Source organism: Chaetodon auriga, chromosome 18 (genome assembly GCF_051107435.1).
Source record: "Chaetodon auriga isolate fChaAug3 chromosome 18, fChaAug3.hap1, whole genome shotgun sequence".
Taxonomy (NCBI): Eukaryota; Metazoa; Chordata; class Actinopteri; order Chaetodontiformes; family Chaetodontidae; genus Chaetodon; species Chaetodon auriga.
In genome coordinates this window covers 2,307,209-2,327,286 of record NC_135091.1, presented here as the reverse complement: position 1 = coordinate 2,327,286, position 20,078 = coordinate 2,307,209, and the positions used below count along the sequence as shown (strand labels likewise).

At 42.7% G+C, this 20,078-nt stretch overlaps 4 protein-coding genes across 7 annotated transcripts; 2 read left to right on the top strand and 2 right to left on the bottom strand.

Annotated features, from left to right (window-relative positions):
* LOC143336185 (cytochrome P450 2K1-like) lies at positions 1 to 4,513 on the bottom strand. The gene is made up of 9 exons (XM_076756153.1): positions 3,527 to 4,513; positions 3,211 to 3,373; positions 2,983 to 3,132; positions 2,740 to 2,900; positions 2,394 to 2,573; positions 1,901 to 2,042; positions 1,118 to 1,302; positions 663 to 804; positions 1 to 582 (listed from the first exon to the last, which is right to left on the bottom strand). The coding sequence occupies exons 1-9, from the start codon at positions 3,731 to 3,733 to the stop codon at positions 392 to 394; spliced, it is 1,521 nt and encodes a 506-aa protein (XP_076612268.1). The 5' UTR covers positions 3,734 to 4,513; the 3' UTR covers positions 1 to 391.
* An 85-nt stretch (positions 4,514 to 4,598) lies between these two features.
* LOC143336186 (cytochrome P450 2K1-like) lies at positions 4,599 to 8,421 on the bottom strand. The gene is made up of 9 exons (XM_076756154.1): positions 7,753 to 8,421; positions 7,505 to 7,667; positions 7,258 to 7,407; positions 7,004 to 7,164; positions 6,673 to 6,852; positions 6,257 to 6,395; positions 5,980 to 6,164; positions 5,204 to 5,345; positions 4,599 to 5,123 (listed from the first exon to the last, which is right to left on the bottom strand). The coding sequence occupies exons 1-9, from the start codon at positions 7,957 to 7,959 to the stop codon at positions 4,933 to 4,935; spliced, it is 1,518 nt and encodes a 505-aa protein (XP_076612269.1). The 5' UTR covers positions 7,960 to 8,421; the 3' UTR covers positions 4,599 to 4,932.
* A 278-nt stretch (positions 8,422 to 8,699) lies between these two features.
* LOC143336191 (uncharacterized) lies at positions 8,700 to 15,621 on the top strand. The gene is made up of 9 exons (XM_076756160.1): positions 8,700 to 8,748; positions 11,779 to 12,102; positions 12,222 to 12,482; positions 12,634 to 12,747; positions 12,928 to 13,014; positions 13,103 to 13,131; positions 13,535 to 13,591; positions 13,907 to 13,975; positions 14,073 to 15,621. Exons 1-9 carry the CDS (start codon positions 8,736 to 8,738, stop codon positions 14,175 to 14,177), a joined length of 1,059 nt encoding a protein of 352 aa, XP_076612275.1. The 5' UTR covers positions 8,700 to 8,735; the 3' UTR covers positions 14,178 to 15,621.
* LOC143336189 (uncharacterized) lies at positions 15,334 to 19,614 on the top strand. 4 transcript variants are annotated; one of them, XM_076756158.1, is made up of 10 exons: positions 15,334 to 15,420; positions 15,551 to 15,691; positions 16,908 to 17,231; positions 17,332 to 17,601; positions 17,735 to 17,776; positions 17,879 to 17,965; positions 18,058 to 18,083; positions 18,543 to 18,602; positions 19,203 to 19,265; positions 19,431 to 19,614. In XM_076756158.1, the coding sequence occupies exons 1-10, from the start codon at positions 15,396 to 15,398 to the stop codon at positions 19,533 to 19,535; spliced, it is 1,143 nt and encodes a 380-aa protein (XP_076612273.1). In that variant the 5' UTR covers positions 15,334 to 15,395; the 3' UTR covers positions 19,536 to 19,614. The 4 variants fall into 4 exon arrangements, 3 of the variants coding, with proteins under 3 accessions (XP_076612273.1, XP_076612272.1, XP_076612274.1); XM_076756157.1 differs by having other exon boundaries at positions 15,551 to 15,703; XR_013078508.1 differs by lacking the exon at positions 18,058 to 18,083 and having other exon boundaries at positions 15,551 to 15,703; positions 19,431 to 19,465.
* Positions 19,615 to 20,078: the final 464 nt, after the last annotated feature.

The window sequence follows — 20,078 nt, the reverse complement described above, 5'->3', positions numbered from 1 at the left end:
ATGTAGACAGATGACTTTATTTTAGTGGTCATGTTGATCTCCACATTACTCCATTTATTTACTACATTTATTTACTACATTTCTAATGCACAATATTCAGAGACGACAGTGGATGTAGAAAATAGCATGTAATTGGTTGTATCTGCATTTACAACAAGACTATGATCAAGAAGAGAAGACTGGAAAGTGAAAATTTAGTATATTGCATCATTGATATTGAACATTTTCAGTGCTGTTTTAATATCTGGAATGTGACACTGTAGAAGTTAGAATCTACTCTCTTGATTGTAACTGAGCTGAAGTCATGAATCTGGAATTTCCCCTTGCGGGACAAATAAAGGAATATTGAATTGAATTGAATTGAAAGTGGGCTGGGGAGCATTTTCAAGGCCTACTGCTCACAGGGAATAGCACACAGTTTATGAGCTGAAGGGTTGAGTGTGAAGCCCACACGTGGAACCAATTCAAGTTCATCTTCTGAAACTCCAGGTGGAGCAGTGAAGCGAAAGCGTTGCAGGAGGCTGGTGAAGAAGATGAAGAGCTCCATCCTGGCCAGACTCTCTCCGAGACAAACCCTGCGTCCTGTGAGAGGAAACGAAGGAAACTGTTCACGTCATCTGCAAGTAAGAGAACTTCAAGAAGTGACAGCAAAATTCACCAACCTGCAGAAAAAGGCATGAAGGCATCTCGCTTGACAAACTTTCCATCTTTGTCCAGGAAGTGAGCAGGATAAAAGCTGTGTGGCTTCTCCCACTCCTCTTCATCATACAGGACAGATGTCAAGAGAGGATACACTGTGGTCCCCTGCGGAAAATACAGAAATCAAAAGACTTTTCGATGTGTGAAGCCCAGACATGAACTGCTACATTCTGTTTAAATAGCCACATTTTATTGTTGAACATGAAGATTGGCAAGAGAGACCTCTAAATGATGCCACAAATGTGCAAACAATGCACCTTTGTCTGAGTCCAACAACATATTTCAAATAAGAAGATTGCACTTCTTTATTCTTGACTTTTACTTCAATGTAAACTTAACTTGAAACATTTTAAATGTATTTTTTTATAAATGTTTCTTGGGTTTGATCCTCCAGTTTAGTTGTTTTCTTGAGTCTGACCTTCTCAATGAAGTGACCCTGAAAGGTGACGTCTTGGCTCGTTCTGTGAGGAACTCCCAAGGGGACGATGTTGGCCATCCTCTGCGTCTCGTGGATGACAGCGTCAGTAAAAGGCAGGTTCCTCCTGTCCTCCACCTGCACCTGACGGCTTCCTATCACCCTGCTCAGCTCCTCCTGGACCTGGTCTGGAATATGAAAGGTTAATAAGTACAAATTTACAGCCTAAACTTTAATCAATTCCTTATTAGCCAAATTCAGTTCATCTCTCTTTTGTCTTTGACATTATAATATATTTATACATTTTTTGGCGACATTCCTAGCATAGTACCCAGGCATTAAAGCCTAATAACTATGGTGACAGCCCATAGCAAAAACATTTTCGAATGTGGTATTTCCAAATGTGCATAAAAACACCTCCATGGAAAAACAGCTGTAACACCACTTTGCAGTGAATGTTTGTGGTTTTGAGTAAAATACCTCAGCAGCGGATGAATTGTACGTCCCCCTCGAGATTAATGGTAACAGCCTTGGTGAACTCTTTAAGCCATTATCAGATCAAAACAACTGATGGCATTCCCAGCAGCCTCAGCTGTCCTTTGTGTTTAGTGCTAATTAGCAAATGTTAGCATGCGAACTTGCTAAACTAACATGGCCAACATCAACATCAGTGTGATGCTGCTGGTCTGGTTGTAGACTCTTAATCTTGTTTATTTGATTTTTTTAATGAATATGAATTTTGTGTCAGCAGTGTGTTTTAGTATGTGAACATTTGCAGCTCCGTACCCTGAATTTTTGGATACTTGGCCATAAGCAGAAGCGCCCATCTGAGTGTAGTGGCTGTCGTGTCAGTGCCAGCAGCAAAGAGTTGCAGGACTGTCATCATGAGGTTTTCATCGTGGAAGTGACTGTTAGTCACCCCAGACTCCTGAAGGCATCAGTGCAGAGAAATATATCGGATCCAAAACATTGACAAATCCCATTACTCACATTTATGGTGGTAACATTTGCTGTCTTTGTGCCAAATATGTTGCAGGGGTCACGGTCAAGTACGTGGCTGCACACAAACTATTCACCATGTCCGGCTGAACACTAGACCGTGAGCCCTGTGAGGTATTTGGCACAAATACTCCAAATGTTATAGCCAAATCTGTTCCAGAAGGAACTGTGCTGTATCTCAAACATCAACAAGTCAAATCAGATTTACTGTTTTTACATCCTCATTAGAACTAATACAGACAATGACATCAGTTTAATAATAGATGAAAAGTTTCCAAACCTCCAGTTGTTGCTTTTTGACCAGAAAGGCGTCCACAAAGCCTCTGCACATCTGTGGATTCAGGGTCTCTTTCAAATGGCTGAACAGCTCTAAGTTCTGTTTGATAGTGTAGTCAAACATCTTGTGAATTTCTCTTCTGCCAGGAAACCATTTGCAGATCGACGGGAACAGGTTGTATAGCTAGATATACACAGTGGGTATATATAAATATAACAAACACCATGTTCAAAAAGAAATCAAATGAGATGAGACACATGAAACTACTTCTTAGATACAATTACTACAGTTAATATACAGCATCATGTATTTAATTTTAGGAAGCGGACGCAGGCGTAATGAGTGATACCTGCATTGAAGGAGAGCCCACAAGCTGAATTCTTTTGTTTGCTTGATCCACCATTGTTGTGAACTTTGGGTCATTGTATTCAAATCTGCTGCCATACACAATGGAGCAGATGATATTAGAGACCGCATAGTTCATCGATCGGGTCGTATCAAAGGCTTCTCCTTTAACAACAAGAACAAATCAATGCACCAGCAGATTCTTTTTTTTTTATCAGAAGGTCACACGTTTGATAAAAACACTTACCTTTGAACTTCTTAAACACTCCAATGAGGTAATCACATTCCTCAATGATTTTGTCCTCACACGCCTTCTTGCCCATCCCAAAATCTCTCAGGTTCGTCAAGGCAAAGCGTCTCATCTCTTTCCATGAATCTCCGTTGGACCATACAACCCCTGAGATTCATGGCAGTTTTAAATGAACAGACTCAGTAAGAACATTTGAATGTGACCTGCTGGTTTTTCTTTCCTTACCGTGGCCTTGACTAACTTCAGACGCTATCAGCAGTGGATCTCTCTCTCCAAACTCATCAGCGTAGTTGATGAGTGCCTCCTTCACCGTCTTGTATCCTGCCAGGACCACCACTTTCTTTGGTCCCAAATATATAGTGAACACTGATCCATATTTCTTGTAAAGCTAAAAAGAGTAATATATCTTCATTTTTTGTTTAATGAAACAAACATGTGAAGACAGAAAATGTGATAGAAGTATTATTGTAACACTGAGCTGCCTGGAGAGCACACAAACATAAAACAAAAGCACTAATACGTATTCCAGTCACTTCCTCACCCCCAGTAATGTGTTGTAGGGTCTCTTGAGGTCAAGCTGCAGCAGGTTGCCAAGCAGGGGAAGTGGTCTGGGTCCCGGCGGCTCCTTCCTGTCTGCCTTGGAGCTGAAGATGGAGGAAGAGGCGAGGTAGACGAGCAGCAGGACAACCAGAGCCCCCAGCAGGGAGGCAGGTGTGCAGGAATGGAGGAAAAGATCTACGATCCCCATGACTTAAAATAAATAGTTCTTCAATGACCAATGCACACACTCAACAGACTCAACTGACCGATAACAGACAAATACAACTGTAGATTTGTGGCTACAAGCTCAAATGTGGAAACTGTCTGATGTAATGTCAGTAAACATACTGTCTGCTCCTTTCAGGTCAATGTTCTTTGTGGTGTAAAAGTTAAGATCAGTTAGCATTGAACAATAATCACCACGCTTATGCAATCATGTTTGTGCCTGAACTTTTAAAGGCACAGAGACCATTTTACGAGCCATGGTTTCATTTCGCCTTCATCACTGCAGCAGCCTTTTTCTCGTCTGAACCAAAAGTCTGGACAGAGCTCAGCTGTCAGGCTTTTAACTTGAACCAAGAGATGAGTTCATATCACTTCTGTTTTAGCATTTTTACACCAGCTTCCAGTGTGTTTTCGGATGGAGTTTAAGATGTTAATGATTAATTTGAAGGCTCTTCGTGGCCTTTCTCCCAGTGCGTATCATCAGCTCCTCTGGCATCTTTTGTCGGTTCCACAGGCCTGGCTGAAAACTAAAGCGTCTGATCATTTGCAGTCAGGACCCTGAGGCTCACCAACGATCTGCCAAATCAGATCGGCCGAGTCAGCGATCTCCTTCAAGGCTCTTCTTAAAACATCCAAACCGAGAGGATTTCCTGATTTTACCTGAGTTTAAATGTTCTCTTTTAAAAGCTGATGAGTGATGATGTGTTTTATTTTGCTGCCTTTGAGAAGCACTTTGGAACTTGGATTTTGAACAGTGCTGTAAATAAAGATGATTATTAACAGTTTGTACCTGTGTTATCTAAAATATCTTCTGTCTTGATCACTTGTACATGTTTTTACACTGTTGCTTGTTTGAATAGCCTCCAGTTTATTGATCCATAAACTGCATTTCTGTACATTTTTAAGTGCTGATCTCAAGTTTTATGGGTTAAATAGCTTTGATACTCAGCCCAGATAACTGCCAGTCTACCCAGGTGAGAAAAAATTAAACTTAAATTATACTTTATCACCAATGTGCTGGAAATATACTTAAATATACTTAAAATGAAGTGACTTTAATTAAGCATGCTAATCGTGTATTACAAAGGGCTTGAAAATATGTATACTTTTCATAAGCACATTTTATTACTCTTGAAGTATTTGTAACTGCTGTTAAAGTGGGCTGAGGAGCACTTTCAAGGCCTACTGCTCACAGGGAATAGCACACAGTTTATGAGCTGAAGGGCAGAGTGTGAGGCCCACACGCGGAGCCAAATCCAGTTCATCCTCTGAAACTCCGGGAGCAGGACGGAAACGAAAGCGTTGCAGGAGGCTGGTGAAGAAGATGAAGAGCTCCATCCTGGCCAGACTCTCTCCGACACAAACCCTGCGTCCTGTGAGAGGAAACGAAGGAAACTGTTCACGTCATCTGCAAGTAAGAGAACTTCAAGAAGTGACGGCAAAATTCACCAACCTGCAGAAAAAGGCATGAAGGCATCTCGCTTGACAAACTTTCCATCTTTGTCCAGGAAGTGAGCAGGATAAAAGCTGTGTGGCTTCTCCCACTCCTCTTCATCATACAGGACAGATGTCAAGAGAGGATACACTGTGGTCCCCTGCAGACAACACAGACCATGGAAAGTTTTTTATTTCAATCTACAGCTGAGGCTTTGAGGTCCATACTCTGCAGCTGGATACTGGGCTTCCTCACAAACAGACCCCAGGCAGTTCTGATTGGTGGTCACACTTCCTCCACTCTAATGCTGAACACTGGAGCCCCCACGGCTGTGTGCTCAGCCCCTGTTCATGCTGCGCACCCATGACTGAAACCTGGAGAGAACCTGCTGCTCAGTGTCAACAAAACCAAGCAGCTGATTGTTGATTTTAGGAAAAAAAAAAAAAAAAAAGGCAAAGACACAGCCCTGTGTACAGCAGTGGAGCTGAGGTTCCTGGGAGTCAGCATCACATATCTCCACCCTGGTAAGGAAGCAACTGTATTTCTTTAGGAAACTTATGGGGTTAAAATTACTGTGCCAAGTTCTTGTTAACTTTTACATTGGAGCAACAGAAAGCATCCTGACAAATTACAAACTGGCATGAGATCTGCCGACCCAGGACAGGAGGGCTCCGCAGCAGGTTATTAAAGCCTCCTGGAACATCACTGATCCATCAGTGATATCAGTGAGGTGAGGTGTCGGCACAGACCTCAAAAGAAACTACTGATCAGCTTCTTGAATCTTGAATTCTGACCTTCTTAATAAAGTAACCCTGGAAGGTGATGTCTTGGCTCGTTTTGTGAGGAAGTGACATGGGAACGATGTTGGCCAGTCTCTGTGTCTCATGGATGACAGCGTCGGTGAAGGGCAGGCTCTTTCTGTCCTCGAGACGAGCCTGACGACTTCCTATCACCCTGCTCAGCTCCTCCTGGACCTGGTCTGGGAGGTGGAAAGTTTTTTCGTTTCACGACGATTTTTGTGTAGGTCAAGCACATATTGTTGGACTTTTGGTGGGGTTTTAAGCACCGTACCTTGTATTTTTGGATACTTGGCCATTAGCAGAAGCGCCCATCTCAGTGTAGTTGATGTTGTATCAGTGCCGGCAGCAAAGAGATGAAAAACTGTCATCATAAGGTTTTCACTGTGGAAGTGACTGTTGATCCCAGATTTCTGCAGGTGAAGATTAATCAATGCAGTTATTCAAATAATCTGATCCAGAACTTTTATATGTTACATCAATCTGAATCTCACTAAGGGATTTTCAGGTAGTAGTGGTGAAGATGGAGTGGGCTGCACTTCATTACTTGTCATTGATAACTATACTGTGGGCCCGGGAAGGGTAGACAGGACAGCTTCTTCAACTAGTGGGCGTCAGTGGTTGAAGGAATGAGAGGATCTACCTACTTCCATAGCAGCAGGTTTGACAGGTGATGATACGCTTACAAACCTCCAGATCTTGCATCCGGACCAGAAAGGCATCCACAAAGCCCCTGCACATCTGTGGATTGAGGGTCTCCTTCAAACGGCTGAACAGTCGTGAGTTCTGTTGCCTGTTGGCAGAAGCTAACTGCATGATTTCCTTCTTGGTATTATTCAATGCACCGATCCACGGGAACAGGTTATATATCTGTTTAAAAAAAAGAGACTCTACAGTGTATAAATATGTTTTAAGTGAAAAATGAAATAATTTCTTCTATTCAGTTTCCACAGTTTTCGCAGTCTGTTTATTAACAACACAATGCTGAAAATGTAAGCTTAACGAGCTTATGAAATGATACCTGTATTGACGGGGTGCCCGCTAATTGAATATTTCTGTTGGTTCGATAGACTAAGGACGTAAACTCTGGGTCGTCATATTCAAATCTGCTCCCGTATACAATGGAGCAGATTATATTGGAGACTGCACAGTTCATTGGTTGAGTCGTATCAAAAGCTTCTCCTGCAACAGGGAAAGCATGAAGAAAAGTCACGTGGATTTTCAATCCTTTTCAAACCCTGCTTCTCATGGGATCGGTTATCATGAAACACTTACCTTTAAATGCCTTAAACACTTCAACCAGGTAATCACATTCCTCAATGATTTTGTCCTCACACACCTTCTTGCCCATCCCAAAATCTCTCAGGTTCGTCAAGGCAAAGCGTCTCATCTCTTTCCATGAATCTCCATTGGACCATAAAAGCCCTGAGATTAAGCATTTCCACAAAATACGTTAATAAGATGATTATGAGCAAAGGTCGTTAACGACTTGGGAAAAGCTCAGTTTTTTGTTTTTCATTACCGTGGCCTTGGCTGTGGTCATTCATTATTTGCATTGAATCTCTGTCTCCAAACTCTTCGGCATGATTGACAAGTGCCTCCTTCACTGTCTTGTATCCTGCCAGGACCACCACTTTTTTGGGTCCAAAATAGACGGTGAACACTGATCCATATTTCTTGGAGAGCTATGAACAGAGGCATAATGACTTTTACTTATATTAGACACACACACATAAACAGAAACAACAAACTACAGGAAAACAACCTCACCTCCAGTAACGTCTTGTAGGTTCTACTGAGGTCAAGCTGCAGCAGGTTCCCAAGGAGAGGAAGTGGTTTTGGCCCCGGAGGATCCTTCTTGTCCTCCTGGGAGCTGAAGCTCAGTGAGGAGACAAGGTAGATGAGCAGGAGGACCACAAGAGTCCCCAGCAAGGAGATGGAAATGGACGACTGGAGAAAAAGATCTAATATCGCCATGATTTGAAAAGAAAGTGTGTCCTGTGTCCTGTCCTGCTGCCTTTGGCTCTGTGACTGGTGAAATAAGAGAAGATGCCTTTTATACTTGCTGGCAAATGAGGGAAAAGTTCACCAAAGAAAGTTGCAAATGACTTTTGGCACTCCACTTCTGTTAACTTAAATGCTCTTCATGTTGGTGTGTGATCTGAAAGGGAGAGTAAATAAAGTCTGCTTGTGGAGTGACATGGTCTCTGTTTATGTAATCCTTCCAGAACTGTGTTGAGAAAGGTAGGTTTCTTATTTACTTCAGTCTGCTCATTACAAGCTGCTGCAGTGCAGGACAAACATGTCCGCTAGGGTCAAATTTCCACATGTTTCAATCTCTGGGATGTACCTGTGGCTTGTGTATTCATGGTGACGCTGTATTTGAGCGAGACGTATAGAAAAGAAAAGCGCTCCTATGTTAGCAAGGTGGTTCGGGCCAGAAGGTTCCACTACAGGGAGATGAACGGGGTGGCAGATATGGGGTGTTGATCAATTATTCATTTTTGCTTCAACATTTAAAGGTTACAACACAACAGGCTTTTGTTGCGCTTTGCTGAAAAGAGATTAACGTAGTAAATGTAAGTTATGCTGTTTTAAATCGAATTTGTGAAACATCTTTAATAGAGTTCACCTGTTGCATGTTGGTATGCGCTAGAGGGTGACATCGGGTCATGAGATTCCCACGCGATTTCACTATTCATCCCGTGACCGGAACCGGAAGACAATCAACGGCAGGAGGCGGGAACGAAATTATGCTAATAAGAGGTAAAAGCGAACAAACAAACAAATAAACAAACAGAAAACGGGAACAGGGTGGGATGAAAGATTAGATTAGAGATTAGATTATTCGATTTTAGAGAGACAACAGGTGAAAACCGTATTGAACAGTATTTCCACACAATGTGACTGGAGAGATTTAAATATGTTGGACTGTATTTACCCAGTAAAGCGTAATGGAAACTCTGGCTGTGCCTACATTTAAGCATCAAGCTGGCACATTGCGTTGAAGAGCTAAACCAATGTCGGAAAATATCTGTGAATAACTGGTGATTATGAGAAATCATTTACAAGCCAAAAGCTGCCAAAGTTCCCCCAACCCAGTCCAACTGTCCGCCTTATGTCTCCCATGACGGAGACAGATTTGTAACTCATTAAACTACATTCAAGGACATTTTCAGCCGTTGTAGCTCAAAATTCAGAATTGTGAAATATGACTGTAAACTAGTTCATTTTGTTCTGTTCCTGTGAAGCAGAAACCTGCGCAGCTCAGTATAAAAGATCAAGTTGTTTTGGCACCTGGGCTCACTTGTTGTGAATTTGCAGATAATGAAACGACTCTGAATCTGACACTGATGTAATCTAACAGACGAAAGCAGGTCAGAGCATCCTGCAAACATGTGGAGCAAAGGTTAAACCTGAGTGACTCAAGCTGCGCTGATAAGAAAACAGTGGCACGATTTATTGGTCGGTCTTCTCAGATGTCACAGATGTTCACAGATGTTTGCACGCGCTGCCCTTAAAAGGATGTGATGTCCTGCACAATAACGCCTTTCACATTAGTGCACCTCATTGATATCAATAACACAAAACAATTCAACAGCTCTGCAACTCAAGCCTTCAAAATGCTGAAGCAGCAGCTCCAACAGAAACTAGCATTGAAATCTTATTGAGGATGTGATGCAGAACTGTTGTGTTAGTTTCAGCTAGATGTGCTAAATAAATTGGCAGCTAACAAACAATCCCAGGTGTCTCCCTTACCTTCATACTTAAAACCCTGGTAAATAATTATCTCATTTGGCTTTACACAGAAAAACTCAAATGTCATTACATCAGCCAAGTTGTTTATTTGAGGGCAAAGATGGTCGTAGTAGCATTTGTATATCAAACATCGTTGACCTTCATCCTCGTCACCTTTCACCCAGTGCTTTATGTTTATATATATTTGATGCTCCTTTCTTTATAAAATCACGTACTTCATCGTCATCGTCATGATTCTGATGAACAGTCTGATCCGTCTTTACCTGGTGAGGATTCACAAGAGCACACGAGATCAGGCTGCGCGAGGCTTGCCTGCCCAATCAAAACGTAGAATACTTCAGTGTATTAGAGAAATAATTGTAGAAGTGTAGAAAAGTCAGTACAAGTACACTTTTATTTTTTGTGCTTAGATTAAAGTATGCCCTTTTAAAAAGTGTACTAAATTACAAATACTTTGTAGTTTATATTGTACTAATACTTGTACAGTTGATGTGCCTCGGGTGAAGCGTATGAAGTCGTTTAGCTCATCATAGAGACCGACTGTGGTCAAAAGTTTGTCTCTGCGAGCTGGTCTGAGATCAGTGGCTCATGTCCTTGAAGCGCTCAACCTCAGCTTCCTCCTCTGCTTGTATTTTTATATAATCTCACTAACACTTGTATGAGTCTTATAACTTCCTAAAAAAAAATCTGATAGCTGAAACAGATAAAACTTTCAGTTTGTTCCAGTCAGTCTGTTGCTTTGCCTTTTAAAGTTACTGCATTCACTTTGTCTTCGGTAAAAACATACAGGCAGTAATTCAAAACATACGGAGAAATATAAAAAAGTTTTATTACCCAATTTCATTTCCAAACAAAGACGTTATTTAGACTTTACAGGACCAATTAAATAAAGTATCACTGAACGCCATCTGCTTTTCTCCTCAGATTTACAGGCCGCTGTGCGTCTGATCGCTGACCTCTTTACTCCTCAGATGGATTAACAAACATAGTGATCTAATGTTGATCTGGTGTGAGTCCATGTAGATGACAGTGTTACCTAAGTGACTGAAATGTGAATGTTAAAGTCTTCTGCTTTACAAATATAGATTTATCAGACTCAGCATCCACCAGCGTAGATTAGATTAGATTAGATTAGATTAGATTAGCCTTTATTGTCTCCCTTGTCAGACATTTACAACCCTGAATTAATCAGTGCTGGGACTTGCTGATCCTTTTTGACATAAACTGACCTGAAAACAGCACAACGTCAATATATTTAATGTTCCTCCTCATCAGCTTCATTGATTTCTGTAAATATCTCTTATTATGAATCTGATGCAGCAACACGTTTCACAGACTGAAAGATGTGGAACGCTCCAAAAACACCTGTTTGGATCATTCCACAGGTAAACAGGCTGATTGGTCACAGGTGAGAGGATCATGTTTGGGTATGAAAGGGGCATCCTGGGAAGGCTCAGTCGTTCATAGAGGATGGAGCGAGTTCATCACTTTGTGAACACATGACTGGCTTCAGCTGCTGTCAGTAAACAGCTTGTTTACTGTTTTTTTTTTTATGTTTTACACGCTGACTAACTTTGTCGGAATCAGGGATGCCACATGCAGTATGACACCCACCATGAATATTGCACAGTGCCAAACATGATGTTGCACAGATGCTCTTTAGAAATTCTAAACTTCCAAAATAGAGGAAAAAAAAGTCACAATGAGGAAGTGACACGTCACTTCTCACAGGAAGTCAGCTCTTCACTCGTCTTTCACCCATTCAGAGACAGTTAATCAGTGAGAAGAGACAGAAGCACGATGATTGAATTCAGATGGACTAAAATGTCTTTATTTCTGATACTGATGCTTCACTTTACAGGTAAAGATGAATATAACATATACAAAAATACCAGTGTATTAGTATTAGTATTACTAACGCTACATTAGTACATGCAGTGATTTTTGTTTAGCTAAGACAGCCAAGTTTGTTTTTAACATGGCGAGTTTTATGAAATTTAGAGATGAGACAAACTCAAAAGCCTGTTTTCTTTTCAGCGGCAGCGACAGGACAAGGTGTCCCACGCTTTATTGTCAGAGACGGAGATGAAGTCACTCTGCCTTGTGGACATACGATAGGTGATCAGAGCAGATGTGGCCGTATTGACTGGATTTTCAGTATTCCAGGAAGTGCAGCAACAGTACGACTGCTTGAAAAGGGGCAGATTGGTGGAAATGCCGCCGTTAACAGGTTGGGTGTGACGGAGGAGTGTTCTCTGGTCATAAAGAAGGTCACAGACAAGGATGCTGGTTTTTACACCTGCAGACAGTTTGGATCACGATCGTATCAAGATGCTAATGTTTATCTGTTTGTTATTACCAGTGAGTATTTACATCAAAATGTTTGTCTTAATACGATATACAGAAACATTATGATTTAATTATGATCACAGTCATGAACTTAGTTTTACTCTTTGTCTCTCTCACGACATCTCCACCAGTGACTGAGCATAGAGACGCTGAGGAGGTGGAGCTGTCCTTCGCTTTGTTGACTCACAGAGCTTGTGAATACAGACTGAGGTGGCTGTATGTGGAGAAAGGTGAAGACATGGAGACGTCACGTCCCAGGTGCTCAGTTACTGTGACGTTTCCTGCGACTTATCTTAAGCAGGAGTCAAAGTATGGCAATCTGTTCAGGTGTGAAGTGACTGATCATTACAGTGGGGAGAAGAAACAGTTTGACTTCAGTCCTCAGTCCTCAGGTGAGATTATGAAGAGCTGTTTATAACCTCCTGAAACTAAAGTGCATAATCACACAGGACATTTGTGTATTTGACATATTTACTGCAGATGTAAAGCATGCAGAATGCTCTCACCATACGCTTTTATGGTTTCCTTATTTAATTTGTGCAGGAGAGGATGCAACAACAGCAGCAGCAGCATTAACGATGGGAACAACTGTGAACCGCAACAAAACAAGGACGGACTCATCAGGACCTGCAGTCTCTGATACTCCAACACCAGGAAGTAGGAACTCATAATCCTGTAAACGTTTTATCTTTCAGTCTTTCTCTCAGCTTTTGAAGCCATAAGTATGAACGTCAGGCCATCGCTCGGCTGTGGGGGAGATGCTTTCTTTGTGTTTCATTTTGAAGTGAGCAGAAAGCTGCAGCTCAAATGTTTTTAATGCTTTCGTCTGTGTTCCAGGCTGGTGGTTGTACATCGTCGTGGCTGCAGGTTTAGCTGCACTCCTGATAGTCATTGTGACTGTCGTCATTTGGAAGAGAACAAAACGTGAGAACGTTCACAGATGAAACTTTGATCAAGAAGAAGACGTTTTGAAAAAGCTGGATTTTCACTGTGGACTCTTTTGTCTTTTCAGGAAAGAAAACACAGATGGATGAAAACACAGTGAGTGTGAACTGAATACTCAGATGTTGGTACAGTTTTGACTCCGCAGAGCGAAGGAGGAAGTTGTTCATAACAGCGTAGTTTGGGGCTGGGCCAGGCGGTGATTAGCTTAGCTTAGCATAAAGACTGGAAGCAGGGGGAAACAGCTAGCTCAGCTCTGTCCACAGTTCAAAAATACACCTTTCAGCACCTCTAAAGCTTACTTACTCACATGTGACACCCGTTTTTTTTAATCAATGCTGAAATATTTCTTGATGAACAACACTGTGCCTAATATGTAAACCTGCTGCTCTGATGACCAGACTCCAGGAAGTTGACCAAGAAATAGTTACAGCATATATTTCCTTCAGTAGAAGCACAAGTTGTGGTTTTATTTATGGGAATGTGTCCTGTGTTTGTCCAGGGACAGAGCTTAAACGCTGCGGGGACTGAGCCTGGTCCAGAAACCGGTCCGGACGGGGTGAGACCACACACTACTCCCAGCACAGCTGCACTCGCTGTTATGTGTGTTTCTCTCAAAAATATAACTGTATGAGACGCCTGCGTTTAATCGTTTTCTGCGTGAGAGAAGAAAGAAGAAGGAAGTTCATGCAGCTGAATTGTGACAAAATAGAAAAACTTGAGGCAAGAAGTCCTGCGTGTGATGTGGGAGTGATGGCAGAGATAAAATCACCGGCGACTTCAAAAAAAAAAAAAAAAAAAAAAAGTCATTCTGCATGAGTCAGTATCCTGTAAGTCCCCGTCACTGAGCAGCCATGTTGTCTTCTCTGTGCAGGCTGATCCTGAGGACGGTGTTTCCTACGCCTCCGTCACCTACATCAAGAGGACCAACAGCAAAGCTCAGGTACGCTGTGCTGAAGCCGCATCAGAGTGTCCTCATCACGTTTTTATTTATGTCTGATGTTGTGTATGTAATCCATCACGTGTGTGGTGCCCCTCAGGTACAGGTCAAAAATGATGATGATGATGATGATGATGATGATGATGAAGGTGATATGGTGACCTACAGCGCTGTGAAAACTTCCTCACGTTGTGCAAGAGACTGATGATCCCAGCAGCCTCTACGACAACACCTCTACGTATCAGAGCTGTAGCTGAGGCGTCGGCAGCAGCGTCAGCTCCACAGGGGGCCACCAGGGGGCGGCCTTCGTGTCTCTCTGTGGGCGGGTGGAAACATTCACCAGTTACAATAAACAGCAAAGCTGTGAAGACATTGACAGGTTGGACCGTCCTGGATCAACAGCTCATTGTTAAAGAGCCTCTTTTGAATCTGAAGCCTCGGCTGAGTTCGATGGTCTTCGCTGGTCTGTGTGCAGCTGGCCGTGCTGGCAGAGTCTTTAAAAACCAGGCGCTTTCATAGAACTTTCAGCGCTCTCGTGAATTTGGTGCTGCTACAGTTGATCTTAAAGAACCAGAGCAAACCAAGTGTGAGTTTGGCGACACTACACTGTGAAGTGTGAAGCATTGAATATCTCTCCTCAGTGTTGCACTCTGTAGACGGTCCCTGCACAGCTGTCTCACATCTGGCTGCACAGAGACTCGTTTGTTTGCTCAGAGGAGGCTCGTTTACGTTAAGATGAAGTCAAGTGACTGAAAATGGATTCATGAAGCGTATCTGTTCACTTTAGCCTCGGACTAACTGGAACTCTGTTTATGCTTTGACTCACTCACACACGGCTGCACGTTGTTTAAGATGTTGTGCATCATGCTCTCTGTGTACTTCTGTCTGTATTATTATAAAGTTGGTTTATTCTCCATCGTATTTAGAATTTTTCTGTCCCTGTTTTATGTTCAGCTGAAGTCTTTTTCCGTGAAGCACTCGATGCATGTTTTTTCTTTGTTGTAAAGCACTGAGCTGCATTTCTGGTATGAAATGTGCCTACATACATATATTTTTATAAAACCTGGTACAGAGCACATTTTATTTCACTGTATTTTGTTTTTGTCACTTGTGAGACTCAGAACAGGAAACATGCGTTTGATTTAGAAAAGACTGAGTCGTGTTTGGGTGGATGGGATGAAGCACAGGAGGAGAGAGCTGGACTGCAGTGACTGAAGCTCTGAGAGGGTGAATACGTCGAGTTCATTTCCTCCACAGCATCAACAGGTCAGTGTTCCCTCATCGCAGTCAGAGATGGGCTCTTTGCTACAGGATCAGGATCAGCAGCTGCTTGAACTCGGGCCGATGGTGGAAAAAGCCAAAGCTGACTCAGACTGAGTGTTACAGAGAAGTTCTCTGGTTACAGAGACGGTCACAGTCGAGGATGTTGGTCGTTACATCTGTCAGAGGTACAAATCAGGAGAAAACGAGCTCAAGGTGCTTCAGTTCGTCTCCCTCTTCTTAACAGAGGATGTAAGTCATAAAATAGTCTGGTTAAACAGAATGAATATGAAGTTCATTTGACTCTGTCTGTCACAGAATCTCCAGCTTCACCAGTGACTGAGCACGCAGACGTTAAGGTGGTGTCACACTGCCCAGTCGAGAGGCTGGACGGGGTTCATACATGTGATGTTTACAGTGGAAAAGTTCAGCTGTTTACCTTCAGCCCTCAGTGTCCAGGTGAGAGGCCAGGTGAATAAAAAGAGCTGTTTGAAACAAGAGCATGGTTTTAATCAATCGCCGCCATTTAGTTAGTACAGGTTGTAAATGTCTCATCTTACTGTGTGTGTGTGTGGGGGGGGGGGGGGGGGGGGGGGGGGTTTACTGTGCACAGGAAGTGAGAAAACCCTGGGATCCCATTTCATAAGCTTTATATGAAACGTGCCGTGATTGTCGACAGGAAGCGCTCTGTGAGACCGCCGCAGACAGGAAGTGTGTTGTGGTTTTTGACAACAACAACGTGCCATTCATTCAATTCAATCGTAAATTTCAATTCCTCATAAATCCTTGAGTTTACTTTTCCAAACATGAAACCAGAGTGAGATCTTAGTGTTAGCAGCAGGCTAACACGACTAACAGTGTTATACGTTTTGTATACTTGCACACTTTACATTTCCGAGGAAAAAACTGCAAATTTTATCACAATTTCAGGAAAGTATTTGTATTACTGGGCACTACATAACTAAACACACAGTACAGCTGAGGTTGATGGTCATGGCATTAGTTTTATTTATCAACGTGTTTGTGGAAGTTTACATTTTGACCAGAAGGTGGCGCTAAATGAAGAGTTATAAATCCTGAGGGTGACACACACATCTGTACCAAACGTGTGTGTGTGTATTTGTTCTGCTGTAAGGTTAAAGTCACCTGCAGCAGGTCTGAGGCACTGACCTGTTCATGCAGCACCAAAGGAAAAGAATAATTAAAAATTAATGTTTTGGTCAAAAAACAAACAAACATACAAACAAACAAAAAAAAACCCAAAACAGTAAAAACAGCAGCTGACTTCAGAGGGCGAAAGGACATCACTATGAGGAAGTGACACCTGACTAATCACAGGAAGTGGAGTTTTCGTACACCAGTTTTTTTCTGAAAGAAGAATCCGGACAGTTGAGAAAGTCAGTCAGAGACAGAAGCACGATGGCTGAATTTGGAGGGAATGAAATGTCTTTTTTATTGATGGTGCTGCAGGTCACAGGTATGACTACATATAATACAAATATAAGAAGCAGAAATATTCCAGATTTTATTTGAGTGATGCGGCTCGTTGAAGTGTTTTAACGGTGATTTCAGCAGACTTCTGTGCGTCACCTGAACTCATCCTCACACTAACAACGGACAAACTGCCTTTTTCTCCCTTCAGCTCATGTTTCATGTCTGCCTCTCGTCCTCTCAGCAGCTGTAACGGCACAGCGTAACCTCTTCCTCACGGTCAGAGGTGGAGATGGCGTCACTTTGCCTTGTGAAAGTGTGATAAATGATCAGCGTGAGTGTAACAGCACGACCTGGCTGCTCAGCGGTTCGACCGTGGTGCCGCTGTTCGAGCACGGGCAGATTCACAGCGAAGCCGCCGCTGAAGCTCACAGACTGAGCCTGGCAGCAGACTGCTCTCTGGTCATAAAGACGGTCTCAGCTGAGGACGCTGGTTCCTACACATGCAGACAGTTCAGATCAGGACAACAAGGTCCAGGTTCCCAGGTGCATCTGTCCGTTACTACCTGTGAGTATTCACATCAGCATGATTTCAGCTTGTTAGAATCCTTACAGTAATTATGATTAACATGAATTTTACTCCTGTTGTTTGAAAATATCTTCTCCAGTGACTGAACATGAGGGCACAGATGAGGTGACGTTCAGCTGCTCTGTGCGGCCGTTTGGAGAGTGTCGACACACAGTGAGGTGGCTGATAGTGAACGAAGGCGTGAAGAAAGGCGCGAAGGCGTCGTGGTCGACCTGCTCGGCCTACGTGACCTTTGAGGCTTCTCTTTTTAGGAACATTAAGGATTTCCTGAAGTGTAACGTGACAGATGGTTACAGTGGAAAAGTGCATGTGTTTGCCTTCCAGCCTCAGTCCTCAGGGCAGGACGCAGGTGAGAGCACGGTGAGCTGCTTCAACCCAAACAGCAGGTTCACTCAACACGTCCGATGACTCGTTCTTTGTAGCGACTGCAGATGGACGACGAGCTGTTTTATACCTGAGCACGTTCTTGTTTTTTTGTCCAGGTGAGGACACAATAGTCCCATCGCTGATACCAGCAGGAAGAAGTGAGTGCTGCATTTGAGTCACACTTTGTTTAATGAGAAAAAGAGCAAATGGATGTTTCTTAACTGCTGCAGCTGACGTTTGTGTCTCCACTTTGGCTCCAGGCTGGTGGTGGTTCGTCCTTGTGGCTTTGGGTGTTGCGGCGCTCTTGATAACTGCTGTTGTGGTCGTGAGATGGAGGAGAAAAAAAGGTGAGAAAACACAGATTTTATCCACTTTTTGAAAATTAACTCTCCTTTTTCAGCGTGGAAGCTAAAGTCGAGCCTCTTTCTTCTCTTTTCAGCAAGCAGAGCACAGGATGACAACGTTGTGAGTTTAAAAACAATCAGAGCTTCATGATGTATTTATACACTCAGACAAAACCTGTGTGCTTGTTTTTTTCACTATGGCTGCAACTGTGGTTCCACACAGCTGGTGATATAATACTAATAATAATGACTGTGATGTGCTGAAACTAAGCAAAAGTCAAACACATGATGTTTAGTCTGATACAACATCGAGCCTCTTCCTCCGTCAACTTAAACTTCAGCCTCCAAATGACTCCTGAACATGAAGCTTCACAGCAAGAGGATTCAGTGTCGTATCTGTCTGCATGTCGTTAACACACAGACTCAGAGACACTTCAGGAAACTGCTGTCAGTGAACTCACTTTGACCGTTGATTGATTCTGGTGCATGTGTCCTGTTATGCTGTACAGATGTCGCTTGTTCTGTTCTCTGAACTATAAGATGCCTTTTGACCAAATGTGACCAGCCTGTGTTTGTCCAGGGGCTGACCTCAAACCCTGCAGTGACTCAGTCTCCTCCTCCAGAGAGCAGTCAGCGCCCGGTGAGATCACACGCTGCAGAAAGTCGAGTTACACTCACTGGAATCTGTGTTCAACGTACAACTGCATGACACACTCTCACACTCCTGCAGGAGAGAATAAAGGGGAAGGAAATGGTGCAACTGGACTCCTCCAGAATAGAAAAGAGTGATGCTCGGTCCACTCTGAGCGCTGTTTACACGCAAGGCGCTCTGGTTTCCTGTCATGACAAGCTTCACTAGATTTTTAGATTAGATTAGATTCAGCTCATTGTCATCGTCAGAGTGCAGCACAGAGACGACGAAATGCAGTTTAGCATCTAACCAGAAGTGCAAATAGTTACAAAAGTAGAAATGCATACAGGTAGTGCAGGTAATTTCTATGAAACTATAAAACGTGCAACAGGTAGAAAGTGGCAGTGCAGTGAGTAAACACCACATCCTGAATAAGATCAAACCAGCAGACGGCTCAGAACCAGGACACCAAAACGCATTTTAAACAGCCAAACGGACAGAAGATTCGTAACATGACCTCCTGGCGAGGGTGGAAGAAGTTCAAACAGACGATGATAGGAGTGAGTGAGTCACATGTTCCTGATCAGCCATGTCGTCTTCTCTGTGTAGGCTGACCCTGAAGCTGATGTGTCCTACGCCTCCATCAGCCACGCCAAGACGAGCAGCAGTGAGGTAAGCTGTCTGTCATAACACTGCTGGTGTGAATGTACAACAAATGTCAGTCAGAATCTCGGTTTTAGCCTTAAATCCTGAATAATCTTTGTTTAAGGACTGCGCTGGTCTCTTTTAAATGCTGCTTTGTGTTTTATTGCCGTTTGTGATGTTGTGTTTGTGCAGATTCGGGGCCGTGATGAAGCTGTGACCTACAGCACCGTGAAAGCTCCCTCCTCTTCTGCTGGAGCCTCGGCTGATCCCAGCAACCTCTATGCCACCATCAGCTAACCAAAACCTTACCCTGTACAGCTGAATTTAACATCATTACATTTATCATATTTTACTTTTATAGTTTGTTAATTAAAGCTTTCTGGAGCTACAAAAAAAAAAACAGTTTTTATTGACAAGAATTCATTGATTTCTCTTCGGTTTGGTAATGTGATGAATCTTGTTAAGAAATTGTCAATACAATCCAAATCTTGGACAGTATTTTATATTTAATCCTCGTTCTCTAACTCACTGATATTTTTTAACATTATAATGTTGCAGTTTTAACATAGTGTTCACCTTTCCTTCTACTGTTGCTGTAAGTACGCTGCTCGTCCACTAGGGGGAGATGTGAGTTCAGTTACTACCACAGTGTAGAAGTAATGGCCAAACACTCACCTGGCTGATTGTCTTAGAAACATGATATAAGTTACTAAATGAACTTTCAGCTCGGCACATTATTGTGCTGTGACGTCTGGGTGGTGGTTCAACGTTCGAGAGTGATTTTATTTCTAACTTTTTAAAAGCATGTTTCACCTGTAGTTGCGTTATATGTGATGAAAT